The sequence below is a fragment of the Artibeus jamaicensis genome, unplaced genomic scaffold (genome assembly GCF_021234435.1).
Source record: "Artibeus jamaicensis isolate MK-2021 breed Jamaican fruit bat unplaced genomic scaffold, CSHL_Jam_final contig_387, whole genome shotgun sequence".
Taxonomy (NCBI): domain Eukaryota; kingdom Metazoa; phylum Chordata; class Mammalia; order Chiroptera; family Phyllostomidae; genus Artibeus; species Artibeus jamaicensis.
In genome coordinates, this window is record NW_026521812.1 from 7,243,738 (window position 1) to 7,262,087 (window position 18,350).

The 18,350-nt window shown below is 34.6% G+C and overlaps 1 protein-coding gene across 5 annotated transcripts in view; it reads right to left on the reverse strand.

The window, feature by feature from the left end:
- Positions 1–18,350, reverse strand: part of LAMA2 (laminin subunit alpha 2) — a 511,376-nt gene that overhangs the window by 218,676 nt on the left and 274,350 nt on the right. For all 5 annotated transcript variants that reach the window (XM_053664793.1, XM_053664792.1, XM_053664790.1 and 2 more), the window contains exons 13-15: positions 12,223–12,342; positions 10,628–10,839; positions 1,500–1,611 (exon numbers count right to left, since the gene is read on the reverse strand). In XM_053664793.1, coding sequence (XP_053520768.1) covers positions 1,500–1,611; positions 10,628–10,839; positions 12,223–12,342 — 444 coding nt within the window. The remainder of the gene's footprint in view (positions 1–1,499; positions 1,612–10,627; positions 10,840–12,222; positions 12,343–18,350) is intronic.

Sequence of the window (18,350 nt, forward strand, 5' to 3'; positions counted from 1 at the left end):
ACAAGGATTATGATGTAATCTTCTTGATAATCCCCTCAGCATCCAGTGCATCATTTACAAAAGACTCTCAATAAATATTTTTGAAGAGAGGAAAGAAGAAACAAAAAGTATAGCAAATTAAACAATTCCAATATTCAGACAATTTTGTATTAATGGGCACTTGGAACTTGTATAAATGAAGAGGAAGAATTATGGAGAATAAAATAAGATGAAGAATTACTGAGAATTACTAATGTGGAAATAAGTGTTAAAGTAAGAATAGGATCAAAGTATTTATTATTTCAATTGAAGTAGAAACTTAAATGTTCCAAGAGAGTTTTCTGCTTTGAAATAAAAACTGGTAGGCTCAATAAAAGAATATGTTTCATTAAATACATCATGTATTTTATGTGTAAAATTAAATTTTGGTTGACAGAGCTAATTCATTTTCATGACAATTTACTCTTCTGTATGTAAATTTTGGGAAGGTGAGTATTTCAGTGAATTACGTTTAGTTTTATTCTAGATAGGTTCATCTGAGCTCCATTAAAGAAAGCACATTTTGTCACAAATACCAATCGAAACCTTGTGTATCCTCTTGAAGCGCATATTATTTTAAAGCACAAGGGAACTGACAAAGCAGTGCCTAGAGTACTTCTATGAATGGTGTAATGGGGTAGTGTGCTGAAGTGGAACGCACTCAAATGATTCCTTAAAGGCTCCATTTTGAAGGATTTACGCTCCTATTTATCTGCAAGCCATGCTCTCTATCAGGAAATTGGTGCTTGTAATTTTTGATCAGGTTTCAAGTAAAATCAGTTTTCAAACTCCCTAAAGAATACACATTGAAATAAATAAAAAATTATTACTTTTAAATGACACATTGTGGTCACTGAATAAGAAACATCAATATCACCGTGAATCTAGAATATTGAGGCAATAAACATCTCAAATTTTAGGTACTAAATAAATCAAAGACCTGTAGGGAATTTTCTAGATCCAGGTATTTCTTCCATGTATTTATATTCTTGATATTTTAAAGAGAGTGTCCTTTTAGGTGACTGTGATTTTGCTATATTCTTTGAAATAAAATAGAGAGAGAGTATGGCACACAAGAATAATAGATGGAGAAAAAGTAAAAAAAAAAGTGCTAAATTTCTGGTGTTACAGTGGAAATAAAGGGAGAATATTTTGAAATATATTTGTTATCATTCATTCTATTTTTCCACCAAATAGGGAACAAATAGTTACAAAAACGTCACATTTTCAGCTACAGTAAGGCAAAATATCTCAAAAAGAAACATAATTTCAAGAAGACATTATGTGAGTTGCACTCTGTTTGAAAGCCATGACTTTTTGGCAGACATCCAATTTCCTTCTTTAAGTAATATACTATCATTTGTTTGTGTGATCTTGGATGTAAAATACAACAAACAAACTAGACTCTTTTTAGGACAGTTTATTGAAAGACATGATGAAGGACCTTAGAATGCACTGAGGATATATTCTTGCAAACTTACTTCACAAGAGGATCCAGTGTACCCTGGTGGACATTGGCAGACTTCCACAGCTGTTGCAAAGCTCCCTTCAGTTGGATAGGGCACAGCAGATTCAAGGCCAACAGAGCTCAGCCTGGGGCAGAAGGAAGAGGACATGGTAAGTAAGTAAACAAGCTCCTACGTGTTATACGGTTTGAAGAATAGTATAGTGGTAATGATGTAAATATAAGCAAATTCTGTGTTAAGAATGAAGGCTAAAGAATATCCATAATATGAAGCTCCAGTCATTATATTAGGTGAAGTCTGCCTACTTAAAAGTACTCATGACTACTACCACCATCTAACATTGAAAAGATATGAGATTATTCTTGCTCATTTCTTTTTTGGGGGCTGTGTTTCGATTTGTTTTTTTTTTTTTTTTTGAGAGAGATCATTAAAATCACATGTTTGAAAAGATATTTAAAACATAAAACATTCATATGACTGACTTATGATAACATTTAAACCAGAAAAGCAGGAGACAATAGGAATGAAGTAGAGAAAAAGCATGGTGCACAGGATTAAAACATGGAGAAAAAGCATAAAAACTATATTTAGTCTTGGCCATTCTTTTGGAAGAAATGGTAGAAGAGAGAGACAGAAAGAGAGACAGTTATATGTTTTTTTCCTCAAAAATAAATCTGCACACTGGTAGGTAAAAGATAATTATTCTCAAATGTTCAGTTGAATTAATTAATTTGTCTTGAGCTTAAACTCAAAACTCATTGTTTTCTGTGTCTATGTGTTTTATTCTATTAATACTTCTTTATAGTCTGATTTTAGCAGAGTGATTTGATATTACTTATTACTTTTAGGAAAAGCTAGTTTGGCTAAATTGAAAAATGCTACTACATAAGTATATGTAATATACTTATGTATATACTGTGTGTTCCCTTCCAAAAATTATGTAAATGATATACATTCACAATTTAAGTAAATGTTATTGTGTAGTATTGGCTCTTCTTCATTTAAAAATATAAGACCTTTTTAAACACTTCATCTTTAAGAAAACAAACTTAGGTGTCAGGCCAGGATTCATGCCCTGCCTCTGACATTTCCCAGTCCTGTAGACAAGGGGAAATGACTTAATCTCTCTAGTCCTCAATATCATCATCTATGTAATAGAGACTATATGAGTCCATATGTGATGAGCTTGATTAAAGGATTAAATTAAGTAATAAAGTTCTTGATGTAAGACATAACACATGTGGTTGATTATTAGTTAGTAGGTATTTTATATTCTCGTTGACAGTAGAAATAGGATAGAATACTATTTGTATCCCCCAAACTAGCTTTCTTATAATTTTAATGAATTAAAATAAATTTTAAACTGAAGATCACACAATTAGGTAACTGCTATTGATGCACAATGATAATTACTGTTTTTAGAAATGACTGCTAGATCTCCATATCATATCACATGCCATCTTTTAAGCGTAGGAAAGATGAAACTGACTCTTGCTAGGGCATGTATTTTTATTTGCTTTCTCCAGAGTGGTGGTAGATTTTTATTGATTGGCAATTCACTGTTACCAAAAAGCTTGCCAGTTTTGGGAGTGTACCCTGTAATCAAGCCAGAGAAAAAAGCTCATTAAATGTATCAAAAAAAAGAAGAAAAAAAAGACAACCCTCTAATAGAGCTGTAAGCTTTTCAGCAACAACTTTCTAAAATCTGTTGTTATTACCTCCACTTTACCAGTCCTGGACCTTTAATAGTATCTTGAATTATGATATGTACGAATCCATACAACATCAAGAAGTAGAAAATAAAATCTAGTTTAAATTTGAGAAAACAGGCATTTGGATGTCATAACCAAGTATTAAAGTGCTAGTTGGCATCCTTAAAAGACAAACACATTATCTTAGCTACAGATTAACTCACACAGCACTATTTTTTAATGCTTTCTTCTCTGGGTTACAGCTTGGAAAACCTGGCAGAAGGTCCGAAACTGGTAAGCACTAAAAATCACCACTTTACAGTGTTGAGATTACATAGGAATTTTTAGAAAATCTCCAAAAGGTCATTTTTTCATTAAATAACTTGTACATGAAGTGTCACCAGAAATTCTTTCTTTTTTAAAAAATTGAGGTGAATATTCATATAAAATAAAATTAATCCCTTTAAAATGTCGTTTAGTCCAGTCACAATGTTGTTCAACCACTAACTCTGTCTAGTTCCGAACAGCTTCATTACCCACAGAGAAAACCCTATTTAAGCAATCATTCCCTGAGCCACTCTCCAACCCCTGGTAAGCCTGAGTCTGCTTTCTGGGTTTCCCTCTTTTGGATATTTTATACAAATGGAATCATATAATATGTTATCTTTGTGTTTGGCTTCTATTAGAACAATTTTTGAAGGTTCACCCATGTCTTAGCATGTATCAATATTTCATTCCTTCTTATGGCTGAGGAAAACTGTATTTTGTGAATATATAACAGTACTAGTGTAAACATTCATGTACAAGTATTTTTTGAGTACCTGTTTTTAATCCTTTTGGGTATATACAGAAGGGTGGAATTTCTGTATCCAGCAATTTTTCTGACCACAACAAATGCTTTGGAAGAGTTACTAAACTAATGATAGTTTTTGCATATGTTTACATGAGCTTATGAGCTACTCTTTGAGAGCAGAGATCCTGTCATGCCATCTATGTATCCAGCTTGATCATCCCCATATATGCTAAGTGCACTTTTGTCGGACTGATGGATAGACAGAAGGATAGATAAAAGCTGAATACATGGCCAGATGGATGAATGAATGGGTGGACACAATACAAAAAACGTACATACATACACTCATGAATAAATGAGTGCATAAATGAATGGAATGTAGTTATATTACTAAAAACTAGTCACATACTCCATGACAAATGATACACTAAGCTTAGTATCCACATTTCAGATAAGTAAAATGAGATAAATAGAAGACCTTACTTATTGGATTGGACAAAGAAAATATACTGAAAAATGTTAGAATCAGGTCTTCAGGTCAAAGGACACCTAATTGCTTGTAATTAATGAAGTGTCACATGAAAAACTTATATTTATGACCACTTTAATTTCAGAATTAGGCGATTTCATGATTACTATACTAGTTATTTATTATATGAAAGACTATCACAATCTACTAAATAGCAGACTGGTCAATTGTATATGGTTATAGTTCCAGTGTTTTCAGACAAGATCGGGCACGTTCAGGGTGGTATGCCCATTGACCCAGGGTTTTCAATATAAAATTGACAAGCAAAATATAAAGAAAGCATTAGAGAGTTACAAAATAAAAAGATGAGTAATTGAGTGCTTGAAGAATAATTTAAAATATAACAAAACTAAATAGAAACATATTCAATGAACAGCCAAATTTCCTTTGTCTTTGAATAACAGATGTTCCTCTCTTTAATCTATGAAACCATTCTGAGCTATGAGAAATTTCATCATGCAAACATCCTTCCCAGCAATACCCCACATTAGCATTCACTGAGCAATCCCAATGTTCATTAGGTTCCGCTATTTGTTAAATGAGATTTTAATGTGCTTAACAGTTTTCAGTGTTACTCATGAAGAAGGCTGCGGTTTTGGTTCTTTTCCTCTAATATGGTCATTTTCTTTTCTTGAAACCAGGCTGCATTCATTTAAATGCATAACACTGGTAATAATAAACTACTAAAGTTTAGAGATGCATGAACTATCAAAAATTTGCCAACGAAGTCAGATGTTTTAACTGGCTCTTTCTCCTTATTATTACAATTTAGATATACAGATGGGCTAGTAGATGAAGAGAAAATGCATAAATATATAAGCTAGTAATCAAATTGTAGAAACATTGTCTTGTACTGACTTAAAGATTGTTCTCAATATTTTTGTTTTACCATATTTTCCACCAAAGTTAGATATATTATGCTTCACTAAAAATTAAAAATAAAAAATTTTGAAATAAGATTTTTATCTTAAAACTTTGTAAATTAATATTTTTTTCTATCCACTCTTTAAATATTGACCTTCATTTAATTTTAATTAAATAAATGTTACTTTGGGGTAGCCACCATAGATACATAGATTTTTGTGGCTTTGTTCTATTTTGTTTTGTCAAAACATAAGATGGTGACTCCGAACTCTTTTTAGTCTCTATCTTGCATGGTCTCCACTAGATACTGAATTTAAGGAGCCTGATAATTTCTATTCCATTCCTAAGGATGTAAACTCATTCAGTGGCCCTGGCAATGTCTGAGTGGGCCAACTAAGAAAGAGCTAAACATTTTCCCCAAGCCTTTTCAATCCCACATCAAAGCAAAGAAATAACCGCCAGAATTTGATACTTTTCAGCCACTCATCAAAAATATATTAAATGTTAATATCAGGATTCATTTCTTCCTACCCTAGTCCTACCCATGTGCACTATGGACACTTCTATTACACTATTACACTATTGTAAATGTATGTCAGCCTTTCATATCAGACTTTACTTTCTTTGAATTCAATGATCATTTATCCATCTTTGTATCCCCTTTGCTTAGTCTAGAACTATCACATTGCATTAATCATTATGCACTGAGTGTCTGCTATCTTCTGTGCATTATAATGTAAGCTTGACAGACATTTCATTTAGGGACCATTGAACCCAACATAGTAATTGTGTTCCTGTCCACATTTACAAATGAAGAACTTGGGTCTCAGAGAAGGTCCTTGTTTGTATAATAGAGGTAGCAAATGGTGAAGCACAAATCCAAACCCAAGGGTGACCCCAAAACCAGTGATCATTGTGTTACCTTATGTTGCCTCCCAACACATGCTGGATAGCATAGCAGGTGTTTGGGATACATCGTTTTCTTACTTAGCCTTCAATCTTGAAAGTTAAATATTGTTTCTGCTATTTTATAGAAGAGGGAATTGAGACTTTAGAAAGATACACAGGGAAGGTGCTCAGTAAATGTTGGCAGACTGAATGAATCTAATATTTACAGAACAGATTTGGGAGGCAAAGATTACGGGGAACAAACACAGGTGGGTTTAGATCCCGGCTGAGCCTGTTACCCACAGGTCCGCACTCAGCAACCGCATGCATATCAAGTCCTAGAGTCCTCATCAGTATGATTTCCACAAATTGTACACGTGGTCACCTGCATCATTAATTTCAAAAAATATTATATTGACACTATTTCTATAGTCATCAAGACTCTTATTTATATGGAATTTTCTAGATTATTTATTATATAAATACTGAGTAATATTTTTGATACCAAAAATAGCCCCCCAAATTTACTCTGAAAGTCATGTGAAAACATCTTGCCTTAAAAAATTCTGTGTTGATTTTAAAGCAGAAAAGGTACATGGGAGCAGCACAATAAAGTTATGATGGCTCAGCTATGCTGTGGTAACAACTCTAAATTCTCAGTGGATTAATAGTAAACAAAAGTTTGCTCATGCAAAATCTCCTTTAGTTCTGAGTGACTGTTCAGGGCAGCTGGTCCTTATGTGCTATCAATATATCAGGCTGTGTTGATCTTCTGGTAGCTCACTAAGATCCAGAGGGGCTGATACTAGCAAGTCAATGCTTTTTTTTTGGTGGGGTAGGGGGTGATACATCACTTCAGGTTATATTTCATTAACCCGACCAAATCATATGATTACATCTACCCTCAAAGCTTAGGGATATAAAATATTTGAAAAAAGACTGAAAATTTGATGAATGTACTCAGGTCTCCTATAAGGTAAAAGAAAAATATACTTTTTTGCAAAGTTTTGTATTGAATAGGTGTTAAGGAAAAGTTGAATAGGCTCCTTGCTTGCAATAAATATCAAGAATGCTACTAAATCTAAGGTTTGGAGAAACTAAAAAGAGAAAGATGAACACTTAGGTTAAGTTTAGTTTTCTTACATTCTTGAGAGAAGATAAAAAAAATTTTATACGTATGTTCATCTCATGAAAGAGAACAATGAGAAGGAGATCAACTAATTTTCTGGTATGGGCCTCTGAGAATTCTGGAAAAGAATGACAGCAAAACCAACACAATTTTAGAAATATTAGTATGTGCCTTATTCTAGATGTCTCTAAGTCTTAATGGAATTTGCAGAAATACTATTCCTTGCAGTGATGCAGGGCAGATAAAAACGCATCAGATTTGCTTGCTGGTTTGCCATTAGCAAAGTGCTTTTGCAGCCCTTTTGTTCCATTCCCGTGGTAACCTTTTGGGTCGGCAGGAATCATCCCCCTTATTTCACAGATGAGGAGACTGAAATCCAAAAAGGGCAAAGCTACTTTTACGGCCAAAATGATGAAAAAGCTGAGCTGGGAACAAAAGTCAAAATGCTGACCTGCACCCAGTTTTCTCTTCACTATTCAATGCCACCTACGGTAGTTCACCCTTATTCGCAGTTTCCCTTTCCGCGGTCTCAGTTTCTGAGATTTCCGTCACCTGCGGTCAACTGTGGTCCAAAATATCAAGTGAAAATTTCCCCAAATAAACAACTCATAAGTTTTAGATTGCATGCTGTTCTGACTGGTGTGAGGAAGTCCCACACTCTCTAGCCCTGTCCTGCCTGGGATGTGAATCACGCCTTTGTCCAGCACATCCATGCGGTATACATACCCACCCCGCAGTCACATAGAGGAGTGATCCTGGCAACTGAGACAGGAGGGTTACACAGACGGATGGAATAGGTTCGAATTGAAAAATATAAAAATTACTGTGGAGGGAGAGAGGACTACTTTTATAACTTTTGTTATAGTATATTAATTTATTTATTCTATGATTAGTGGTTCTTTTTGTTAATCTCTTACTGTACTTACTTTATACATTAAACTGTGTCATGGGTATGTATGTACAGAACGTAGTATATAAGGTTTGGTACTATCTGTGGTTTTAGGCATCCACTGTGGTCTTGACCCATATCCCCTGTAGACAAGGGGGGACCATTGTGACCACATAACTGAAGGAACCTAAGCCCATTTGCTGAGAGAAGTATCACAGAAATAAATCCTACTTAAATCACTCTAAACATGCATTTTTGTTGAGATAACTCAATTTATTTGTGTTTACAGACAAACTGTATACCCAGCTAGAAGCCTAATGTGCAAGACAAGTTGAAATCAATTCACATAATGAATTATACAAATATAAGTCAATCTGTTGGCAGATCAGAGATAAATAAAATGTAACAAGCTTACTGACTCAGGATTCACGCTGACTTTCAGTTAACCTGAAGTGGGTAGGGGTTTCACATCTGACATTGGCTTTTACTTCTGAACCAGAATGCAGCCACCTGCTTGGATTAGCTCCTGGGTCAGTTCGCATAGTCATGTTCTGGGAACATGTCACTTGTGTGTGAGAAAACTTCAAAAGACTTCACATGAAACTGATGATTTTAAGATGGGTAGACACTGAAATTATCTGACATAAAGCAGGGGGAAAGGCCTCTGGCTGAACTGGTCTGAAAAGCAATGCTGACAAAAATAAATAAGCCTCCTAGCCAGTTTTTGTCAATTTGGTTGTCATTCATTTTGAAAGCCAGAGGACTCATTTCTTTATACTGTTTAAACATCGTGACAATCTCTATTTACCAAATGGGGGAAAACATAACCAATTCCTAAGTGCTGCTTCACATCTTCATGGCATTTTAACGCAGCTTCTAGCAGAATTTCTTATGCAAAGAGGTACATGGTATGGCAATGGCTCTGTTTATGACCTTGAGGTTCCGTCCTTTGGGAGATGACAATGATGATTATACATAGTTGAAAGATAAACCAGGCATGGGCAACATAAGCAGATGATGGGGCAGGGGGATCATCAACAAAAAACACCCTCTTGTACATCAACCAGGACTGGAGACATTGCTTTGATAATGGGTAGGCCAAATTGTTGGTTTGGAGTCAAATTTAATCATTTAATTTAATATGATTTAAAAGGTAGTTGACATGATAGCTGGTTACTCATTATTATAATAGAAAAGGAGAAAGAAACAGCTCATTCAGACACAAGTGAAGTTTAAATTTTGTCAGACAAATGTCATTGTTTTAAAGGGAAAAGTCTATAGTAAGTGAGACATGGGCACATTGGTTCAAGTCAGAAAGTTCTCTCTTTAAGGAAAAAAATTTGGAGAACACATACTACATTTTTCTGGGTATAATGTGCACTTTTGCCCAAATTTTTGAGGGAAAAATAAGGATGTGTGTTATTTTTCTACCCAAGTACTACATGGACATCACTAATTTCATGTCTATGTAAGTGCTTTTAATTCTTTTATTTATGTTTATGTGTTAAAAGTATAAATCTAGAAAGCAATAACAATATGTATATACAAAGTAATACACTGAAATATGAGAATTAATTTTGTTTCTAAATATAAATAAATAAATAAATTGAATTAAAAATTAAAATGAAAGACTTTTCCCCTGAAAGTTTGAGCCAAAAACATGGGTTCCCATTATACATAACAAAAATACAGTAATTTTCACCATGACCTTGAAAGGCAGGCACCATTATCTCCACTCCACACTTGAAGAAATCAAGTTCCCACAGGGACCAAACACTTGCCAAAGGTCACACATACAATCAGCAATGATCTTACTGAATTCCTAGTCTGGCTGGCTCCTAATCTCCTCTTTCTTTTACACTATGCAACCATTACAGTTTTACAGTGTTTTATAAGGAGACTTGGGGCTAATTGAAATGAAGGTGCTTACATATCTCATTACAAACTGTATATGATTAAGTCAGAAACTCATTAATTAATTAATGGAAGAAAATATTTTACACACAACTCTCTAAATATGGGTATTTTGGAATTGTATCTCTTTAATTCCCTGTTATCTGAGTAATCATAAGGGAGACTTAATTTTCCAATGTAGCATTTCTCAGTTTAGGGATTGTTTTTATCCCATGTTCTGGCAGAACTGCCAATATATAACCAATACTAATAAAGGGCTAAGACAAATTTATTCTAGGTATTTAAAATTTTAAAGCCCTAATAGAAACACTTTTTAGAACCCCAGCCCTCCATTATTATCTACAAATTGAAGACAATAACTCAAGATCTTCACAGCCACCCTAACACAAGCACGTTTGAGCCAAGGTAAGTCCATAAACACTGGGAGGTGTAGTTCTTGAGTTTACCTGAAGATGGCATCCTCCCCAAGGCTGTCTGTGATTTGTATGAGGACTCTCTTTAAATCCACAAGTACTGTCATGAACTCTTTTCTACTGACTGGAAAATTTGTGCCGTGTCTGGTAAATGAATCTTCTTTGAGTAACGATACAGCAACATAGTCTTCAGATGGTTTCAGATACACCTCATCTTCGTCTGTACTGATTCTCAAGTCATTTCCCTAAAGGGGAAAAGAAAGTGTCAAAGGGTAAACTTGTGAAAAGAGGGTAAAAACCATAAAAAGTGTCCATAGTTGAATTCTCCACTTCTTGAGAATTGGTTTTTAGTTTCAGGTTGGTTTTCCCTGTCATTCAGCATGTTTGTGATACACAAATGAAAGGCAAGAAAGGCAATTTAAATCATAGCCTTAACCAGCTACATTACAAAGGATAAGCTTCTTGGTTATACATGACCTTACTTCCACCATCAATTAAAATAACAGATACATGGAAACTCGTACACAGATATAATTACAAATACTTTGATTTTATATCAGTGCACAACAATTGTATATTTCAAATATATTATTTTATGATAAATAGGGTTGTATAAGAAAATAGGGAAGAAAACTTTGAATAGAGTATTAAGTTATTGTTTTGAAGGACTTTTCTACATTGAAAAAAAACAAGAGAAAACTCTGCACAGGATTATGGTATCATAATAGGAAATATCTTGATTGATCTATGACATTTAGATTATCCTTCTTATCTTAGTTCATCCATATTAATGACATGTAATTTCTTAACATTTTACATTTAGAGAACCCTTTTATCTTAAAGGCATTCTAAGGTATACTGCTACTTTCATAGACACATATACATCCACTTCATGTAATATTGTAAATATTCATTTTGGAGGAAAATTGTTGTCATTGATTCACATGCATGGAAGGTCCCATTAAGAACAATAGAGCCTGGAGCTCAACCAACATTGACCTATCTGGGCTCATAAATGTGTGTGCAAGTGTGTGCCTTTGACTGGGTGTGAGTGTTGGAGGGAGGGGTGTGAGAAAGGACGGGAGAGGACCTCTAAGGTAACTTTAAGCTTCCAGCCTTTCAGAATTGCCTATGGCCCTTCAAATCCAGACAACAGCTTCTCCCATGTTTTTCTTCCCTAAATTATGAATTTTGAAGTTAAAATTTAACTACATCTAAATAAACAAGTTTTCTTTTTCACTTACTTCTGACTCATATAAATGAAGTAGACACATTCTACTTGGAAGCAATTGGAGATGGAAAATAACACAACTATGTGAATCAGCATTTGCCTAAACACTTTCATTATATTTATATTCTTGGGAACACAGTCATTATGTTTTTAATTCAAAGTCCAAGTCTGGCCTGAAGGTCTTCTTTATCACTGAAATCCAATGACTATACTCAGTTTTCTAGATATGTCTAAGAGTGAAAAGTAAGATTTGTTCCTACTGGCATAGGAACAAATTTCCAAGATATAATATTTTTCTATCATATTATATAAATTAACAGCAAATCAACCAAGTAAGGAATAACCTCAAATAATAATGTAAAACAGTTGAGCATAAATGGCCTTCTTCATACTCTACCTCTAAGATAACCATCAACTGGAGTAAGTGTTCTGTTTCTTCCTCTTCTTCTACTTCTTCTTTCTCCTCTTCAAGGTCGTACGATACAGTAAATGTTAATTGTCCTCCAACTGCGGTGAGCTACCAGAGAGGAGATATGTAATCATTACAAGACAGGAGATGGGCTATTAAATCACATGTTACTTATAATTTTTAAATCATTTTATTGTTCTAGAGGGCAGAATTCAGAAAATGCAGAAACCCCAAGAGTGCAGGGTAAGAATGATAGACATTTCTTTAAGAGTAACCTTTATATATAAACCTTAGCAATCAACAGTAAGCCTGACACAAATATCAGTTCAGGTATTATTTTCCCCAGAATTGCAGACTTGCAGAAATAGGTTAAGTTCCATGAAACCAAACATAGCCTTTTCTGTCATTTTCCTGGTCTATAGCTTGAGCTTTACAATTTCCAGACAGAAAAGGATTTTTGTCAAAATTGGGAGACGTCTAGCCATCCCTGAGGGTCACTCACTTTCTGTGCATCTAAATGCTTTCACCAAAGACATCATTCCACTTGACAGGCACTTTACATAGACTATAAGCTAAGCTGAGAAATTCTGTTGGTCAAAGAAGTAAAAGAATAGCATCAAATTTTACATTATGATAAATGCATTCAAAACTCCCAAAGAAAATACATTTTCTGGTGTGCAATCAATTATGCTGAGCTTGAATGAATGCTATCACCCCTTTTCATTAAACAAATGTCTTCCCTTCCAACACGCATGCTAAGCCTCATACAAAGGATACTTGAGGTTTACATTGCCCGACATTGACAGTCACCTTGTAGAAAAAAAAAATAGGAAAGCAAGATCATTTATAGGACAGGAATCAACATTGGAGTTTGAGTGACAGATTCAATGCAAATCCTATACTCCTTTTTAAAAAAAATTCCACGCCAGCACTGTAAATAAAGATATTTATAAAACAAAGCTGACGATTTGTATTCTGCTGTTCCCTCCACGCTGACAAGCAGAGACCAGCCTTGCAGCCTTGGGCTCTATGTGGCCTCACAGGGCGCAGCCTGACCACAAAGCACTTCTCTGGGAGGCACAGGATGGAGGAGGAGGAACCCGATTCCTCCCGAAGTTGTTCCGCAGGGAATCCCGCCATAGCTCACTCTGACTGATTAAACAGGGTTTTTAAATTGACGCTCTGAAATGTCTTCCAAGTGCTCATTATGTGGATGGAGCTCTATAAGAAACTAAAATTCAGAAAACATTTATTCCCCTGACTCCCCTAAGAAATAGCCTTACTCTAATGTCTTCTCATGTATAAAATAATAAATATCAGCCTAGACCAAAACACTTGGTATTACTGTGAGTAATGAGGGGAAAATCTATGTAAAAGGTTTTTGGTTCTAATAAGATAAGCATCCAAAGTACCACAGAGCATGCTTGTTAAAGTTAGTCAGGTATTTTCTCAATGAGAGGTGTCTAGAAAGGCAGCATAAAAAAGCGTACTTCATATATTTCAAAGAGGACTGAAGTATTTAGAATTTTGTAATTTAACAAAAATATTTAGCAGAAGGTAGGGATTGAGTTTGGAAAGGATATTGGACATAAATCTATAATGCTGCAAAATATTTGGGTTTCCAAATATGTTTCAATTAATACAAATTTGGATCACAATTTTTATTTTTCTGGAATATGGCCTCCACTACCTCCCAAAAGAGAAAAAAAATCCACTTTAATTCTCATACTTAATTTAAGAAATTACCATACATATTCCCCCCCCAAAGCCCTTAGAATTAAAGGTAACTGAAGGCAATTCCCATTTTGCCAATAAAAAGCCACACTGTAATTTCAGTCTCCAAGCTTTTAAAACTTTAGATGAAATAGAAAAGTATTTGATTTGTTACAATATTTACTTCATTACTGTTGTTTCCATATGCACTTATAATGCTTATAAAAATCATATAGTATATAAAATAGTATACTATGGGAAAAGAATGAGGTTGAAATTTAGAAAAAGGAACAAATAACTATATCAAAAAAGAAAGGGGCCTTATGTGAATTGATGATAATATAAAACATAAACTAAGTAGTAAGATTAATTCAACCTATTATACTGAGGATTTATAATAATAACAAAAACAAAAATTTAAAATTGTTTTTTCACTCATATTTCATAAAGTACTTTTCCACCCACTCTTTCATGCATCTCTGACACCTGTGTTTTGGCGTTACTAGAACAGTTTTTGTACCATCTACCAATATTTATAAGTGAATTCATTTTACTTCTACCTAAGGCATGTGAAAAACAGTTTTCAAAAGATGCATACTATTCTCAGATTTCTTTCCTCAAGCCACAAGTACACATTTCTATATTATTAGAATCACTGTAATAATCACATTATTACAACTCTTATAAATATAAGAATAATGTAATAATCACATTATTACAATTCTTATAAAAATTATATTTATAATCAACTATATAACTACTTAGTCAAAGACTTAAGTAATATTTTAATATGATTGTTTAAGATATTACCCTACAACTCAGAAGCTGTATCCCTAGGAATAATTACTTACTCTGTTAAATTCCTTTGTCTCTATATTCTCTTTAATTCCAAAAATCTTTTAAACCAAGTATTTCCTGGTGGTGTTTTCAGCTAACGTCTTCCCCAAAGAGGACATAACTGTTGCATGAAAGTCTTTGTAACAAGTCAGTTATAAGACAGCGCTTCTTTTCTGAGGGATGGTGTTTTGGGAAGAAAAAGTTGGAGAATATTCAGAGTATGAATTTTCCTTTTGTATAGGTATGGATGAAGAATTCTCTGCTTCTTCTTCATCTAGCTGCTGCTCCATCTCTGAATTACCAGCTTTGCTGGACTCTTCCATGTCCTTGCTTCCCCACTCTCCTGTAGTCCCTTCAAATATCCTAATCTTCAATCACTCCATCAAATCAAATGTGCACAGTGCTGACAATCATCAATAGACTTTATTGTCTCCTCTAAGTATTATCTACTGTTATGTATGTGTTACTGTCAAACTCTGTAATGGGGCTATTAACACTCATTGTCTTCATTCCTACCCATTCTCCCTTTCTTATTTGCATTCTGTCTTTCACACCTAGTGCTCCATTAAAGTGCTCATTGAAAGGTCATTTATCAGCTTTATCCAGCAACCACTAATAAACCTTTCATTCAGCTTTATTCTTAATCTTTATATGACATGTAATAGTTCTAAAGATTCTTGGCTTCTTTGTCTTCTATTGCACTAAACTATCCTTCAGCCTGGTCATACCTTTATCTCTATAAATACATTTTTTTCTTATTGTTCATTCATTGTACAGATGTCTCCAAGACTCTTACTCCATTTTACTTATTCTTTCTCATTGATTTTTCCATTCCTATCATCGATTGAACTACATTTATATTTGTTTATAGCTGGTTCTTCAATCCCTATCTTCTATCTGTGCTGTGTCCCTATATTGTTTATTTTTCCATAGCAAGTACCAGGGACTGGGGGGCTTCAACTACAGAAATCTGAAATCCACGTATCAGCAGGGTAGGTTTCTTCTGAGGCCTCTCACATTAGCATATAGATGGCCATCTTTGCCTTATGTCTTTATGTGGACTTCCTCTGTATTTGTGCCTTAATTTCCTCTTCTTAAAAAGACACTGGTAATGTTGAATTACAGACAATCCTATCTATCTCATTTTAACTGAATTTCTACTTTAAAGAGCCTTTCTCCAAATACAGTCACATTCTGAGGTTCTAGGGGTTAGGAATTTAACATAGAAATTTATGGATAGGTACAATTCAGCCTTTAACAGTCCTATATTGAGTGATTGTTCAATAATGTCTCAAACACTCAAGGTACCCATAGTTAATCTCATTATTTGGATCTTCCTGGGAAACAAACTTGATTATTTTCCCAGCTCCCATGATTTGCTCAAGCCAATTGCTTTATTTCTCTATTTTAGATGGGAAACTGTAGGTGCAATACAATATTATTTTCACTTTGTTATTTATATCGGATTACTGCCTCAATCCTATTCTCCTGAAATTCTTCTTGGCTAACTTTCTATTCCCTTTGCCACATCACACTCACTAGGTCCCCATCAAGCATCTGAACTCAATTCTCTGACTTCAGTCTCCTTGTTGGGGAAAGTTTTATCTATTACTTCTGTTCCTGTACTTTCCTAATGAAGACCCTCCAGTAGTCTGGGATCTATAACACCATTCAACACTCTGTGCACTTAAACACTCTCTAGGATCTGGGTAGCCCTGTTCAGAAACTCTGTGCAGAGGTGCCCAGGGCACTACAGTGAACTCACAAAGGCTCTGTGGGATCCATAAATGTCTGAAGAAAACATACCAAACAACCAACTCAAGCTAGCTCTCAATTTTAACCTTAGATAGTGCTATACTCCTTTAAGAATGTCGTTAGCATTTTGAGCTGTTTTAGTTTACTTTAATTTCCAGCAATGCTGTACCTTTTGTTAAGCAAAGTTTTCAGTGGCTGCTGTGATAAAAAGCCAGCTGGCAAATATATCCCATTAGTAAGCAATTGAGGTTATTTATGAAGAAAAGAAATTGTTATACTGTCTGAATTTATGTGCATTATCTTTTCTTAAATATTTTATTTACTTAGTTTTAGAGAGAGGGGAAGGGAAAGAAAAAGGAAGGGAGAAAAACACTAATCAGTTACCTCTTACATGTGTCTCTGCCAGGGATTGAAATCACAACCCAGGCAAGTGCCCCACTGGGAATCAAAGTGGTGACCATTTGCTTCATGGGACAATAACCAACCAACTGAGCCACACTAGTCAGGGCTGTGTTACCTTTTAAATGATAAATAAGTTACTAAACAGAAACATTTATCACATTGTTTGACCCTAAGTACAGTGGCATATTTCAGTTGCTTTAGATGGCACTGTGACAAAAATATGGAGACACAAAGCATGCCATGAACTGAGGAAGCATGGAAACTTCCAATCTAGCCTCTTCGTATGTCTGTCTATTCTGCTGGTTAGGTTTGCTTAAACTAATATCCCTGCTGAAATTCTCATTCCTATAGCACTCTGACTATTCAAATGCTTTTCTTTCTTTCTTCTTTCTTCTTCTTCTTCTTTTTTTTTTTTTTTTGCCTGGCTGATATCCCACTGGTCATAAAACTGAGGGGGAAAAAGGTTTTTCAGTAATATTCCCAAAGTCTACTAAGGAGTCAGTGGCAACCACAACAAATATGAGAGCTAACGAATTCTAGAACAGGTAGAGGTCTGTATAAACCAGCTTATCTAGTACCACTGAAGAAGTCTAACAATATATCACATGACACCAGAAAGTTATGGGTAGTGTGAACAACTAATTTTCCACAATTTTAGACTTTGTAGATTCAATTTATTAATATTATCTTTGGGATTTTCGAATTAGTCCATTTTGTGGACAACATTGATTACTGCAGTTTTACAGAGCACTGCATGTACAACGAATAGAACATTTCATTTTCTTCTGCTATTTAGAAACTAAACTGTCATCATTCTACAGGCTGGAGAAATATGGTCTTCCCCAAGTTGAACTAAGTGCCTTTCCAGTTCACTCTGAGGCAATCCTTACACTTACTGGATAGATAAGACTATATTTACCAGAGATGAGAGTTGTATTCCTTTTTAATACAAAGAGAAAGTGCATTTAATGAGAATAGTTCATCCTAGAAGGGTCCCCAAGGACCTAGCCTTTTACTCTTCTCCTTATATTAAATGAAATTCTTTACAGCAAGATTCAGATCAAACTGAGAAGACCCTGCAGGGAAAGTAGCAGCACCCATTCATCCCTGGAGATGGTTCAGTGCTAAACCATTCACTCTCCTGATCCTCAAATTTACTCCATTAAGAAAAAGAGCAACACTAGTAGTTGTTTCCTGTGCATACCTGTTTAGTTCTACCTGCAGGGCAAAGAAACAGCTGGTTTGCAAGTAACATTACAGTTACTCTGAAATATACAACCTTATGTCACACATAATAATGTAGCATGCATGCAGCACATTGCATTAAAGATTTAATGAGGCAGAAAAGTTTTCCCTCATGAGTGGAAAAAGGCTAAAGGTAATTCATAAAACTAAAGTAGTTAGGAAAG